The 15,756-nt window shown below is 36.7% G+C and overlaps 1 protein-coding gene across 1 annotated transcript in view; it reads right to left on the bottom strand.

Moving 5' to 3' along the window:
- Ccdc150 (coiled-coil domain containing 150) overlaps window positions 1-15,756 on the bottom strand; it is a 62,706-nt gene that overhangs the window by 20,797 nt on the left and 26,153 nt on the right. Inside the window, 5 exon segments of the mRNA XM_051190205.1 lie at window positions 2,737-2,799; window positions 3,239-3,346; window positions 5,417-5,428; window positions 5,430-5,501; window positions 10,851-10,964. Of these exon segments, the coding sequence (XP_051046162.1) occupies window positions 2,737-2,799; window positions 3,239-3,346; window positions 5,417-5,428; window positions 5,430-5,501; window positions 10,851-10,964 (369 nt within the window).

Raw genomic sequence — 15,756 nt, 5'->3', positions numbered from 1 at the left:
TCTGACTGGAATGTCCCAACTTTCTCCCTCATTGTCTCCTCCTCCCATCTCGAGAAGCCTGGATTTCTTTTCCAACTTATCCTCTATGCCCACCAGCCTTACCTATTCTTTCTTTGAATAGCTATTGGCTGTTCAGCCTCTTTATTAGACCAATCAGGTATCTTAGGTAGGCAAAGTGAAACAGCAATACATCTTTACATAGTTAACAAATTCAGCACAAACGTAACACATCTTTATATCATTAACAAAGGCAGCATAAACAAATATAACACACCTTCACATAGTTAAATTATTTCACAGCATAAACAAATGTAACACATCTTTGCCCAGTTAAAATAATACTTTATAACACCCCTGAGTGTATATATGAAGGAATCTTAAGCAAACCACAGAGACATCTACACATCCACAATACTGAAGCAGTATTCAAATTAGCAAAGATGTGGAACCAGCCCACATCCCATAATAGATGAAAGGGTAAGGAAATGTGATATGCATATATGTGTGTGTGTGAGAGAGTGTGTGTGTGTGTGTGTATGCATATGCACATACACTTTTACTCAGCAATAAAGAATGGAATTGTGCTATTTGTCATTGAACAGATGGGAGTGAATATCATCATATTAAATGAAATAAGCCACAGAGAGAGGAAAATATACTTATTGTTATATGTGAAATCTAAACTTAAATACATGTAAAATTAATGTATAAATAATAGTAGGAAGGAAGGGGTCTAAAAGTGGGAAGGTGGAAGAAGAAAGGATAAGGCAGAAGATAAAATGAAAACAAATGGATAATTGATACAATAAAATCCAAAAAACATAAACATAGATCTGCATAATAGTTTCAGATACACATACAATTTTACATCCTACTCTTTCTAAAACTTTATCTCAAAATAACTGTAGGTTCTCAGAATGTTACAAAATAGTACAAAGAATGTCCCCCTGTTTACCACAGTAAAGTGTCACATGATTACCACCCAGGTTACAGAACTCAACCCGTTTCTTTTTCAACCATCATTTATGTGTGTGGGGTGGTGCATACAGAGTTCTGGGTGGTTTGATCCCATGAGAGCATCTGTGTGCCCTGGACAAGCAGCCTGCAGAGCTCTTCCTCAAGTATTAACGCCCTTTTTATATTTGCTCTCTCCAATCCCAGCCATTTCTTGACATACACTCATCCACTGCCTTGCTGCTTCTTTCCTTTAAAAAATGGCAAACATCTTCCTACGGCAACACTTTTATTGTAATAATTCATATAATTCTTTCTACAATGCTTTTCTAAAGTGTAAGTGACATAAAGCAAGTTGCATAAAGTGTACAAACTGATAACCTCTGGCATTTGCATACACCCTTAACCCACTACTTCATTCTGGTTTTATTTGTATTTATCTATTCCACTAGTAAAAATATTTACTGAGAATATAGAAATATATCTCCTTTGGAAACTAGGGTATGGTAGTTATTGTTTTAAATATCAAACAAAGGTTGATGTTCTTTCTAGCACATTTTTCCAAATGTTCAATATATTGGGACTTACTAATATATCTCTATCTTAACAGCAATCTTTAGCCAAGCATTTCAATCCAAATTTCATGATTATGCATAATTTTTGAATTTTAAAATATCAAAGTTTGATTTAGAAAAGTCAGTTGTTATTAAAACAACTTTCCTATCCCCCAAACAAAATTCTGTGGCAGCCAATTTTTATTATTGGTGAAATATCAAATTTCCCTGTTACTCTAGCCAAACAGGTTCCTAGATTGTTCCTCATTCTAAATTAAGTAAGCCTGAAATTTCCCTAAGATTCAGTGTATGTTTATTACTTACCGAATCGTGTTTAAGAAAAGTTGAGTCCTCATTTAGGAAGGGTCTTGAGGCAAGAATGTCTATTTTGCCTTCCAGCTTTCCCTCCATGGTTTTAATAGCATTTAAAAGAGTCTTTAGAGAGATTCTGGAGTCTCCAATCTCCTGAGACATTCTCATAGAAGGCAAGGTAGGTGCAAAGCTCACTCGGCGTGCTGAATTCGGAACAACATTGGGCAAGGCAACTGTTTGAGCTCTTTCCTTAACATTACTAACATAAAACCTCGAGCTCTCAAAGGGTTTAGAAGCCATGAGCCTCTCTGGAGATTTCCTTCTTCTTGGAGGCATCACCAGCTACAGGTACCAGAATCAAGTAAACCTAAGACTTATGTTTTAAGGAGTATCTGCTTTAGTAAGATAAATGGCAGAATGTTCCAGAAGAAGCTGGAAAATGTATTCCTTGGCAGCAAGAATGAAAAGATCACAACGTTGTCTAGGACCCAGTGAAGAAACAGGCCGTAGCCTGAGCTTCCTCAGGAGAGTCTAATGAGGGCCTCTTTATAACTTTGTGACCTCAGCATACATCAGTAGAGTCAGTTGGTTAGAACCCCGTGGGGATTCCATTTGAAGACATTCTAGTACTATGGTTATTTGGAGTATATGTACACACACGAAATAGAAACAGAGCTTTCCAGGTATACTAAGAGTTAAAGATTTTTACAATGATCTAATTTACATATATTTTGTAGACTTGTAATCACTGAACTGAATTACTTTAAGTAAAATGTTCATGGATTAAGTTCTTTACTAAGCACTTCCTATATTTTGCTTGCTTAACTTTACTCTTATTGAAATGTTATGTGACCTACAACAGGTGTCAGCTTTTACAGGCACCGTGCTGACAAGTAAGCCCCTCCACTAACAATACCTCTTTCAGGTGAGCTTCTGTCTGTTGCAGATATGCCTTGTTGACACTCAGTTCTGAGTTTGCCTACAATTCAAAAAACAGAGATACTTGTTCCTCATGTGAATTTGACAAAAAAAAAAAAAAAAAAAAAAAAAAAGTTAAGGTTTGAAATAAAAAAAGCTATGAGCTTATAGAACACATGAACTTATTTCACAGCAATGCTTCTGTGAGTGGTCATGGAACAACGTATTTTCTTCTGAAAGTCATAGCTTCCTATTCTGCAACAAATTTCAATGAATGCTATATTCATAAACACAAAGCATGTTGAACAGACTAATTTTGTGAAAGACATCTTTATGAATCACCCTTTCTGTCTCATCAGAAGCTTAAACTGAATCAAGAGAAAACATTCACCTTTCTAGGATTCTTTGGGGAGGTGGGGAGAAAGGCACCAAGCAATGCCTTAAAAACTGCAGCACTGGAACAGCACCTGATAGCAACCCACTTTCTGCAGACATCATACCTGAGCATGTTTGACCTCTAAAGTCTTGTTCAGTTTCTGCAGATGGTCATTCTGCAACTTGGTTTCAGTAAATGAATGTAGCTGTTCTTCTAGCTGTTTAACTTTTATCTATAAGGAAAATAGAACAATAATGAGTAAGCCTAATCTCCAAGGGGAAGATGATGTCATAAATTTAAAAAAAAAGTTAGAGGACACTTAAAATTTGAAAAAAAAAAATCCTACACTTTCCTAATCTTGCAAAACAATTCGGTCTTAACTTGCTGCTACAAGCAGGCAATAGCTGTGTAAACATGCCAAGACAACACTTCTGATTTCTACGGCCTAAGGAAAATCCAGAAGGATTACTGTGAATTCTTAAATCAAATTACTATTTTATGGGATAAAAATAATTTTATACTTCCCCCTTAGGACTTGCTGTATTGTAGCCATGGAGAAACAATAAACATACTGTCCTCAAAGTTACTTCATCTTTTGAGTTTCTCACTTGGTAGAGATTCTTACTCAGGATATTTAAAATTGGAAAGAATACAGAAGTACTGGCCAGAAGCAAATAAACACTGCTCCCTTAGGTCTGGTGATTTTGTGAGCCTTAAAACCATTCTATGATCAGCTTATTAGCAAATCTTGGGGATATCAGGATATTAGGCCATGATCACATACTCATACTATTTCAATTGGTCTGAATATATACTACATAATATATATGACATATAATTGGTATTTACTTTATATATAATACATATATACTAGATATATCACATATGCCTACCTAAGCTATATAAATTGAGACAGCCAAAAAAAAATTAAAAGAGCCCTCTTTTAACCTGTTTATACTATAACATAAATATCTATTCATTGTATTTCCTAGATTTTTTAGTATACATTGTAAAATTGAAATAAATTAGGACATATCTATAGTGGTAGTTCATTTTTAACTTGAAATGAGCTTTAGAGTTAGAAATAGCCAAGTTTTTTATTCCATTTGGTTTGTGACACTGAGAACTAAAACCAGGGCCATTCCATAAGCCTAAGTCATATCAACAACCTTTCAGTTTGTTTCCTTCCAGCTCTGTGCTTCATTTTGTCTGCTAACTTCAATATGAGGGGAGGGTGAATGTCAGTGTTTGGCAAGCCTATAGTGAGATTACTCAACATGTCAGGTGTCCAGTCCTAAGCCTAAGCGGGCCTCATTTCACACTGTTTAGTCCAGCTGTCCTCATCCATGACATCTTTAATTATTGTTGAGAAAGGATCTTATAGCTCAGGGTGATCTCATCATTCTCCTACCTCTTCCCCTTGAGTGCTTGGATTGGAGGTGTACTCCATAATGCCCGGCTTCAACTGGGGAGCTTTACAAAGTATTAGGTCTAGGACTTAAATTCTGGTTTAATTGCTTTTGTTGGGATTACAGTCAGAGAATTTTTCTTCTTATGTATTATGAAAAAAAAATTAAGCATGCAGAAAACTTGAAAGATCTTTCTGTGAATATGAACCTGTCTACTACCCTAAATTCTATATTTATTTATTTAGTTATTTTACTTATCACATATCATTCTCTTATGGGCCCTCCAATCTACTTTTTGTAATTAGATATATTTAAAAAGGAATGGTACATATACATTTCCTACTGCTGGGCTTTTTTAAAAAATCCCATCTGATTCTAATGTGTAGCTAAGACTTAGAGCTCACATTAGTGTTTCCAATGGGATTGTTCTAAGTCAGGCTCAGTAACATCAGTGGCAAGCTTCCTGCTGTGTAGGTACCATGGGGGCAAAAGAAAGCGTAGTTCTTCACATTAGTTCACATCTCATCATAGTACTCAGTACAACAGACTCAAACTTGTGGCCTTGCAAGATCAGTTTTCCATTGTTTTCAAAGAGTGTGCTACAAACAAATTTACCAGACCCACAACACCTAGGTTCTCCATCTTCTCACAGAATGGCCATGCATAAAATGGTCGTACTAAGGCTTTAGACAGTCACGGAATCAGTTGTGGCTTCTCATTAGACTATTGGTCTATGAGCAGAAGTCACTTGGATGATAATGAAGTAAATTAGGGAGGTTCAGAGGTTACCGAGTTAGTAGACAACAGAGCTATGTTTTCTTAAGTTCAACAATACTTAACCCAACAATTACTATTTTAAACATCAGATGAAAATCTGAAGATAAATCTCATACCTGAAGTTTCCCCCTTTTCATAGGCCAGTTTATTTTTACTCTCAGTAATTTTTTCCAAGGCTTTCTCCACTTTCTGCTCAGCAAACTGATAAAGCAAGCAGACATATCATTATCTTTGACAAAGTGATAAGCATTTCCCTTTTAAAACAGGTATTAATACCCTTGCTATTTCTACAGAAATACTTTCACATTTACTTGCAACTTCCTCTGCCTTGAAGACCTCCCCTAGACAAGACACCATTTTGCTAACAGGTAGCATATCCAGAGCCTGCTAACGAAGATACAAAGTCTTAAGAGTTCCAGAGTATGTTGTCCTTTGTACTGCATCCCTTTTTCTGTTTCTGATTTGTTAGTTAACCCTTTGTAGGTAGGTGCCAACCCAGAGCTGGTGAGTTGAAATAGTGATTGTAAGCTGTCTGAAGAGAACCATGCAGGTTTTTTTTTGTTTTGTTTTGTTTTGTTGTTTTCTTTTTAGGAACAATAACCATACCTCTGGCAGAAGAACAGCCTTTAGTTATCACAGCTAAAGAAACCATGTCTCAGAAGTTGAAGGTAAGTACCTATTGCTGAAGACACCACATACTCCAGGCATACAACTGGAAAGATTTGAGCTGAATCTTTGGGTACTTTATGAAAGTACCAAAAAGTACTATGTAAACTGCCAACAAAGGGAAGCAATAGGTGGTGCCTATGAATTATAACAACAAAAAGCATGGCAAGATATCCCCAAAGGCACAATAGTGGCACTCGTATTGTGATGGTAACCAACAATAGTCTTTTGGATTCACACCCCACTAATGGGAGGAAAGTCATGCCTAGTACCAGAAACTTAGCCAGCCAACAGACCTAGAGAGGTCATGGATCTTAGCGGCATTGCCAGCACTTTACTAAGCCAGCATGATTCCTAACCACATTCTAAAGCTTATCACTATAGCCACACATAAGAGTAGTTTTCTCACCCTTCATCAAAGAAGCATCTCTTTACAGTAAACAGAGACTGTCACAGGAAACTACAACTGGGTATAGGTAGAGGCCAGTGGATTTTAGGGATTATAGACACAATGTATACATCTACAACATAACTCCTACACCTTCAGGCTCAGAGAACATCACAGAATAGGGGGGTAGAAAGATGTAAGAGCCAGAGAACATGGTGGTCTGTTTTAAGATTATGTTTCCTAGAAATGACATGGAAGTATACCCTTAATACCTCAACAATATTTGCCTAAATAAGACCTGAACAATGACTATATCAATGGAGATGTTAACTCAGAAGGGGGAAATCCCATGGGGCTCTACCCCTAAACAAAGAATTGCAGACAATTAATGATTGCTGAGAATGGGAGAATTGCCAGGAATGAACCCCCTAATTGGTCATTCAACACATGGTGGTCAGCCCTAAAATCATACACACACACACACACACACACAGAGAGAGAGAGAGAGAGAGAGAGAAATGCAGTGGGTTATGTTTACATATATATATATATATATATATATTATATGAAACAATAATAAAGAAAAAGGAGCCATCCATTTGAGAGTATTTGAGGGTGTTAAGGTGGGATGGGAGGGGTTTGAGGGAGGACACAAGGAAGGGGTTGAAGGGGAAGAAAAGGAAGGGAAGGAATTATGTAATTATATTTTAATTTTTTAAAATTAATAAAAATATGGGTACTCAAATTCATGTTTACAGGTTATTAGATAATCCCTGCACTTACATAAATTAACATTACTCCAATACATGAGCACCTCAGACTTGTGGAGAACACAAATGTGATTAGTGTTTGCTTAGATACCCTTGGTGTTAGCATAAAGACTATTAACAACCAAGAGCAAAGCAAAAACTGGAGAATTACTTGGCAAACAGCATACAAAGAAAAATCATAGTGTCTGTCAGCATATAGCTTTTCAGTCACAAAAGTTTTTAGAACATTAGAATTTTTAGTCTGTTAGGCTATGTAGTTTTTGGTACACAGAAAACCAAGAAGGAATTTTAAATAGGTAAGTTAGCAAGGATGAACAGTAGCATATAGCTCAGATCTGAAATGTGCCCCAAAAGGCTGTTTAGTGTGTGGTTACTAGCCATGGGTACCACTGGGAGGCAGCAGAGCCTTTACAAAGTGAGGCAGGGTGGGAGGATGTTAGTCCACTGGGATGTACCCTTTGGACAAGGTCCTGGGGCCTCTCTGTCTTTTCAGAGGAGAGCGGCTCCTCTGACACACATGCCCCATAAAGATGCTCTGCCTTACAAAGGCCCAAAAGCAACACCAACTAATCATGGACCGAAACAGCCAAATTATGAACCCAAGTAACTCTATGTTGACTGACAGAAAGCTGAGACAAATACCCAGAAAACTGTTTTCTAAGGTATTTTCTTACAGTTTTGGAAACTAAACCCAGATCCTTAAGGGTACATGCTGGAAAGTTAACAGAAGCTGTTGAAGAATAAACAAAACCAGTGAGATGTTAGACTCTGTAAAGTTACTTTATAAATATACATGTACTTAAAACATGATATAGATTGAAAATAAAACACCAGATTGAATTGACTTAGACATTACATTACACACAGGCTAGATAGATAGCACCCTAGAAGCCTCCCCTGTAGCAGATGGGAACAAATGCTGAGACCCACACAGACAGTAAGAGACCTCAAAACACTCAGCCATCCCCTCGGAGGTCAGGGAATCCTGCAGAAGAGGAGGTGGAAGAGAGTAGAAGAACCAGAGGGGATGGAGGACAATATGAAAACAAGGCCCTCTAAGTCAACATGATCAAAGCTCATAGGAACTCAGAGACCAAAGTAGCATGCACAGGGCCTGAACCAGGTCCTCTGTGTATATATTGTTAATTCAACTTTAATGTTTTTATGGGATTCCTAAGTGTAAAAACAAGTAGGTCTCTGATTCTTGTCCTTCTCTTGGGCTCTTTTTTCCTTCTGCTGGTTTGTATTGTCCAACTTTGATGTGGTAATTCTTTTTTTATATTATATTTTATTTTGTTGTATTTTAATATCTCTAAGAAGCCTTTTTTTTTCTAATGAAAGACAGAAAGGGGACATGGGAAGGAACTGGAAGGAAGGGAGGAAGGGAAAACCATAATTAGGATACATTTTGTGAGAAAATAATCTATTTTAAATAAAAGGTTAAAATTAAATTATTTAAGTAATTATTCAATTTTCCTTCATCAAAATCCTAATGCACATGTAATCGTATGTTTATTTGGTACTTCTCGTCAGAAATGTATGGGCTCAGGAATGGTGACCTTCCTACTGGTGGCCCTTTTCTTACTGTGACTCCTTTGTAAGAGCCCGTAGTAATGGACTCAGTTCTATATTGCTAAAAATTGAAATGGCAGAAATAAGCCTCTGTGCTGGTTAGTGTTTTGTTTGTTGTTTGTTTTTTTGTCATCTTGACACAAGATAGGGTCATCTATGTAGAGAAAACCTCACTTGAGAAAATGCTTCCGTATGACTGACTGTAGGCAAGTCTATAGCACATTTTCTTGACTAATGACTGATGTGGGAGGGCTGAGTCCCCTGGGGGTAGTGTCACCCCTGAGCATGTGATCATGTGTTGTATAAGAAAGCAAACTGAGCAAGTCAGTAAGCATTGCTCCTCCTTGGCCTCTGCTTTGGGCTCGGGGTTCCTACCCTAACTTCCTTTTGTGATAGAAGTGTAAATAAACTGTTAAGATGAAATAAAACCTTTCCTCCTCAAGTTGCCTTTGATCAGTATTTTATTACTCCTTATTATATGTTTATCACTATCACAGCAATAGAAAAACTAGGGCAACCTAAAACTAGAGAACGTGGGGGAAAAAATAATAGCAATGTTTATTCATGTACACTGCATGCTAAGCTTTGCAATATGGGTACTTGATACTAAATTCTACAACCCTGGGAGCCTGGCAAGATCAGCATAACTTTCCTCTTGTATTAATCAAGGGAATAAAGGTACATAACAATTGTTCTCACAAGGTTAGAAAATGAAGGCAAATGCATGACTAGGTCAATTTCTAGTCAGCAGGGCAATAGATTGTTATATACAACATACCAGCTGAATCCCTCAGAAGAGATCTTAATGCTTCAGGCCAGGTTAGGTCACAGCAATTAGAGCCAGGGTCTAAAACCAGGTTTGTGTAGTTTCAAGTCTGTGACATTATAGATGCAACATACTCCAAATATTATCTCTAAAGACTGGTGAAGAGTTATACTACAAGTTACCCATTACTAAGAATTTTAAGTTTTAAGTCCCAAAGAACAAAAGTGCATTGCCAGCATTGACTAGCAATAGTTTTAATGATAGTGCAAGACTGAAAAAAAAAAAACAAATCATAACATCTCAGCTTCATAGCTGAGATTCATAAGTTTTACTAAAACACTTCTCTGATGGTTTGCTGGAAAGGCTGCTAGGTAGAGACAGAACTCAAGCCACAACTGAGATGAAAGTTATCACCATGAGACCTTAAGCAACAAGAGTAGGAGGAACAGGAAAAGAATCAATACTGACCCAAAAACTGGTAAATCAACCAAATCACTGGTAGGGAGAGGCCACAGAGGTCACAGAACTGGCCATGGCAGTGGGTTCAGGGAAATTAGACAGGCAGATGTGGGTTGGACAATAAGCACAGGGCATGACTGAATACTTAATCTTGGAACAAGAAGCACTGGTCTAAGATCATACCAGGAATCTCAACTAGTGGGTCTCATTACCCTGATAGGCACTGACAGACTTCCCACTGCCCACAGTAGCCAGAAACTAAGAATTGAAAACATGTTAAAACTATCTGCCACATGCTTTTCATTTATTAACTTAATCCCCAAACATCTTTTATAGCAATGGTATTATTACCCTCATTTTGATAGGTTAAGGAACTGAGGGGGTCTGAGTGATTAAATGTTAGTCAGGCATAAGCAAAATTAACAGCCTAGCTCAAAAGCCATGAAAACGCACACACACGCACACACACACACACACACACATACACACACACGGTTTAGGTTTAGTCCCTGTGATTCTTCAGAGTTGAAGTAATAAGCAAGTGATGACAGGCTTTGGAAAAAAATAATCTCAGACTGAAAAGGACTTTGGGATATTTTCTGTGAAATCTAAGAACTTCTTTGCATGCTCTTAAACACCGCTAATCATTCTTCCGATAGTCAAATATGCAAGAGAAGTATTAGTCTCTTAGCAGAATCTCTGTAGTCCTCTTCACTTGGAGACACCGGCCTTATCAAACAGCTTTTAGAAATCACACTTATTACTGAATGCTTAAAGGAGGGAAAAAAACAGTAAAGATACAAGTTTCTTCCTCATAGTGTATATAAAAGGTCACATTTTAATACATCAGGTACATTACAGACCACTTGTGACAATCATGGATAGCTGTCTTAATTTCCTCCTATATAGACTGACCTTTTTATACCCACCCCATGGTAGTCAGAAGTGGCTCTGTGATGTTCAAAGGAAGCCACTTTATCTGTCAGGTGTTTATTTTCTTCCACGAGCCTCTGCAGGTTTTGATTCAATACATTTATGTCTACCTTTGAAAAGAAAAGGAGAAAAAACCATGATTTTAAATAAAAAGATCTTATTTTAAAGTAGGAGTTGAACTGAAAATTGGAAGGTAGCTTATGCACATTTCCCTTCTCATAGAATGAGACTATGATGAGTCTGTCTGATAGCTCTTAGATGTTTAAAACACGTTTTTATTTTCTTTCAACTTCTACTGTTTTTATTGAAAAAAGTTTCTTAACATGTTTTATTCTGATCATGCTTTGCCCTTCCCCCTACTCCTCCCAGATCTTCCCCACTTCCCCTCCCACCCAATATCATGCCATTTCTCTCTCTTTAGAAAACAAAAACCAAGAAACATAGACAAAATCCCCCGTAAAACACAAGCCAAAATAATCAAGCAGAAGACTAATAAGATAATGAATGTCCAAACAAAGCATAATGAGACAAAAAGCTTACAGAAATACCATTGAGTTTGTTTTATGCTGGTCATCTACTCCTGGGCATGGGCCCCCTACCTTGAAGGTGGTTAATACACCCAGTGAGACTCCTTTGGAGAAAACTAACTTTTCCTTTGCCAGAAGATATCAATTGCAGGTAGCTTCTTGGTTAAGGGCCTTAGTCCATGTCCACTTTCCCCCTTAGTGCTAGGATGCTGTCTGGCTTGAACCTGTGCAGGCCCGTGCATGCTGCCAGCCTCTGTGAGATCCTATCCTCTGGCTCTTACAATCTACTTGTTTATCCTCTAGTTTTTATTGGAAAAACTAAATAATTCATCTTTACTAGTAATTATGCCCTTTCTAGTATTCGGTATTTGTTTATCAACCCAAATTTGTGTGTGTAGATATAAAAATCTTCCATAAAATATTGTCATGGTAGTATATACTGTTTATTGCAGGTATAATTTACCACATCAATAGACTACATTAGATAAACCATATAAAACATGCCAATAAAAGTATACATTTTAAAAACTCAACATTTACCTATGACTTAAAAAAAAATCTCAACTAAAAATTATGACAAACTGCTACCTCTACCTGATACAATTTTATCTAAAATATGGCCACAGGTGGCAAAGTTTTCAGTATGAGGCATGCTTTCCCTCTTGTTGAACAGGCCTTAAATCCAGTTAGAGAGCTGTTGGTTACTACCAGAATTTCTATGCCTCTGTTATACCCTTAAAATTATTGTGTAGTGCTAGCTGTTGTTGAGGTCATTGGTGTTACAGCTAGGTAGAACTAGTGGATGCTTTCCTCCCTTGGAAGTCTGCACAGCACCTTCTGGTTATCTTGATAGCTTCTGTAACTAAAGGAGAGCTAAAACTGGGAGAAATAGTCTCTATAGGGATGAGCCTTCCCCCCAATTGATTCTCCAATACCAAGTGTTCAGTCTTAAATTTTATATATATATATATATATATACATATATATATATATATATATCAGTATATAGAGTGATCAGGCTGTATTCATTTATTTATATAAGTCATTGTTACGCAAACATGTAACAATAATTAAAAAGGCCATGCATTTGAGAGAAGAGCAAAAAGCAGTTTATGAGAGAGGTTGAAGGTAAGAAAGGGAGGGTAGATATGATGTCATTATATTTCAACTTCAAAAAATAAAAATATTAGTTAAAATATCCTAAAGAGAATAGAAATCTATTTAATTATAAGAATAGATAGCCAAGATTTTCAAAGTGGCAAAAGAAAACACATAACCAATGAAACGTAACAGAAAGTCTACAATGAGATCTAAATATCTATGATCAACTAACTGATTTTCAACAAAAATACCAACACAATCCAAAGGAGAAAGTGGAGTCTATTAAAAGATGTGACTAGAGAAGTGACATCAGTGATGTGGGAGTAGCAAGAACCTTCAAAATCCTTTCCTATAGCAGCAAAAACAGTCACAGCCAACTTCTTCAGAACTCTAGAAATTAACAATGGTAATCTATGTAATGTTGATTAAAGGAAATAGCTGAAACTGGAATGGTGAGATTTGTATTGTTTTTATCTGCTCTATTCTTATTTTCCTTTTTCCAGCAGAGATATTGTAGCCTTGAGATTGATCAGACTACCAGCTCAGTGAGAATTCAGGGCATGGCTGTTACTCTTTCAAAGCGTCATTCCCAGAGTATTATTGTGATATGATCCGTGCCTTAGTTAGGCTTAATATTGCTATGATGAAACACTATGACCAAAAGGCAAGTTGGGGAGGAAAGGATTTACTTTGCTTACACTTCTGCATCACTGGTCATCATCAAAGAAGTCAGGACAGAAACTCAAACAGGGCAAGTACCTGGAGGCAGGAACTGATGCAGAGGCCATGGAGGGATGCTGCTTACTGGATTGCTCCTTATGATTTCTTATAAAATCCAGGACCAAAAGCCCAACAATTTCCCAACCTATAATGGGCTGGAGACTCCCCCATCAATCACTAATTAAGAAAATACTTTAGTAGCTTGCTTGCATATAGCCAACTTTTATTGGAGGCATTTTCTCAATTGAGGTTCCCTCTTCTTAGATGGCACTAGTTGTGTCAAGCTGACATAAAACTAGCTAGGACAATCTGTTTGGTGCTTCGCTGGATGACTTCCCAAACAAGACTGTCTTAATTTGGGCTGACTTGGAATTTACTCAGTACAAAAAGCTTTCTTCTAGACACATATGTAGGAATGAATGACTAGAGGTAATTGGCTAAGTTTGCAGTTGCCTGCAGTAAATGTAAAGAATTAGACAAAAAAAAAAAAAAAAAAAAAAAAAAAAAAAAGGATAATCAGAAAATCCAAAAGACAAAGAATAGGGAATGAAATATCCATTAGAAGCTTTGAAGAATATTGACAAATTCCTAAAACTCTACAAAGTCATGTATATGCGTAGGGTCTCAACTTGGGCAGAACTGTATGCATGTTCTGATGTGAGAAGGCTTCCAAAGTCCACCTTAGACAGATGCTCTGTACACTCTCAAAATAAGACTTGAAGGCATGCTCCAAAATGTAGCATATCACTAAATCATCAAAATGCTGAAAGTCAAATTCAGAAAGCCCTGAAAGCCACCATAAAAGGGCTCACCATGTACCAGATATAACCAGTAGGATAACAGCTGACTGAGCATGACACTTACAAGGGCAAAAGGGAGAGGTATAGTGTACTTAAAATTTCAGGAGAAATATCCTCAACTATGAATTAGGAACCCAGCAAAACTAGCCCTTAACAACAATAAAAATATTGGAGTTTTCTCAGATAAACAAAAATTATATTAATTCACACAACAGACTGTTCTGGCTTAACACATAACCCTAAGGCTGTGACATATTCAAATCTCACTGAAATATGTAATTTATCAATTCCCCCCCACCCCCCTGTTTTGTGTACAGATTTTGGGGCTAGAAAACAAAGTCTACATGGAAAAGTAAAGGGAATTCTTCAGGCTGAAACAAATGGGTAATAGATGACAACTGGAATCCACCTAAGAAATAAAGGGTAAAGGGTACCACATGCATGTTTGGTGCCCTCAGAGGCCAGAGAGGGAATCAGATCCCCTGGAACTGGAGTTATGGATGGCTCTGAGCCACCATGTGGGTGTTGGGAACTGAACCTGGTCCTCTGCAAGAGGACGGCATGCTCTTAATGACTGAGCCATACCTCCAAGCCCCATATTTTGTTTGTAAATTTTTCTTACCTACAAAGCCAAAAAGGATAAGAGAGGAAGCAATAAGGGAGTTAAAATGATGCAAGGGAAATAATCACAAAACAGAAGAAGACAATAATTAAGAAACAGAGTAACAATACAAAAGCAAAAAGTAAACTGTTGATGTAAATTAGTTCTCATTAGTAATTATTTAGACTTTAAATCATGTCTTTTAAATAGCAGAAATATTGGGATCAAGAGAAGGCTCAGCAGTTAAGAGCACTAGTTGCTCTTTCAGAGAACCCAAGTTAGATTCCCAACACCCACATGGTGTTGGGACAAGCATCTACAACTCCAGTTCATAAAGATATGACACCGTCTTCTGGCCTCTTCAGCGTGCATGTGGCACGGTTTCATACACACAGGCAAAATACCAATATACATAAAAATACATAAAAGTCTTTTTAAAAAAACAGAAAGAGACAGAATGAGTGTTTTTAATGATCCACCTATTTTTGAAAGATGGATTTTAGATTTAGGGGATGGGGAAATATCTGTCATATAAACAACAATGTGAAAATAGCTTAGTTGGCTACATTAATATTAGAATCAAACATTAAAATAAAAATAGAACAAAAGATCCATGAGCAAATAGACTTGAGCAATACTATTAACTATTTTCTACACTACATATGGAAAATAGTGTTAACCATCAAAATGTAGTATTTATATAGCTATATGTTCTTATAAAAAGAAAACCCCAAAGCCAAAATAAGAACGGAATTAATAGAGAAGTAAACAGTAGATAGATTTCAAATCTTCTACATGCAATACTAAATAGAACAAAAGATTCATGAGCAAATAGAAGATTTAAGCAATATTATTAGTTAACAAGCCCTAAGAGAACAATTCTTCATAAGGCAGACTACAGACTTTCTCAAATACACATGCAATAATCTCTACAATAGGCCATATGTTAGGTCATAAAGCAACTATTAATAAATAAGAAAGGGTTAAAATCATGCAAAGTATGTTCTCATCCAAAATATAACAACATTAAACTTAAAGCAAAAATATCTGGGAAAGTTCATAGATATATAAGGAAATTAACACATTTCTAAAATAATGTTTAAAAAAAACTGAAATCTCAGAGGAACTTAAGGGATAATTTGAGGTGACAGAA

This window comes from Phodopus roborovskii, unplaced genomic scaffold (genome assembly GCF_943737965.1).
Source record: "Phodopus roborovskii unplaced genomic scaffold, PHOROB, whole genome shotgun sequence".
NCBI classification, from domain to species: domain Eukaryota; kingdom Metazoa; phylum Chordata; class Mammalia; order Rodentia; family Cricetidae; genus Phodopus; species Phodopus roborovskii.
This window is presented reverse-complemented; position numbering and strand designations above follow the sequence as displayed.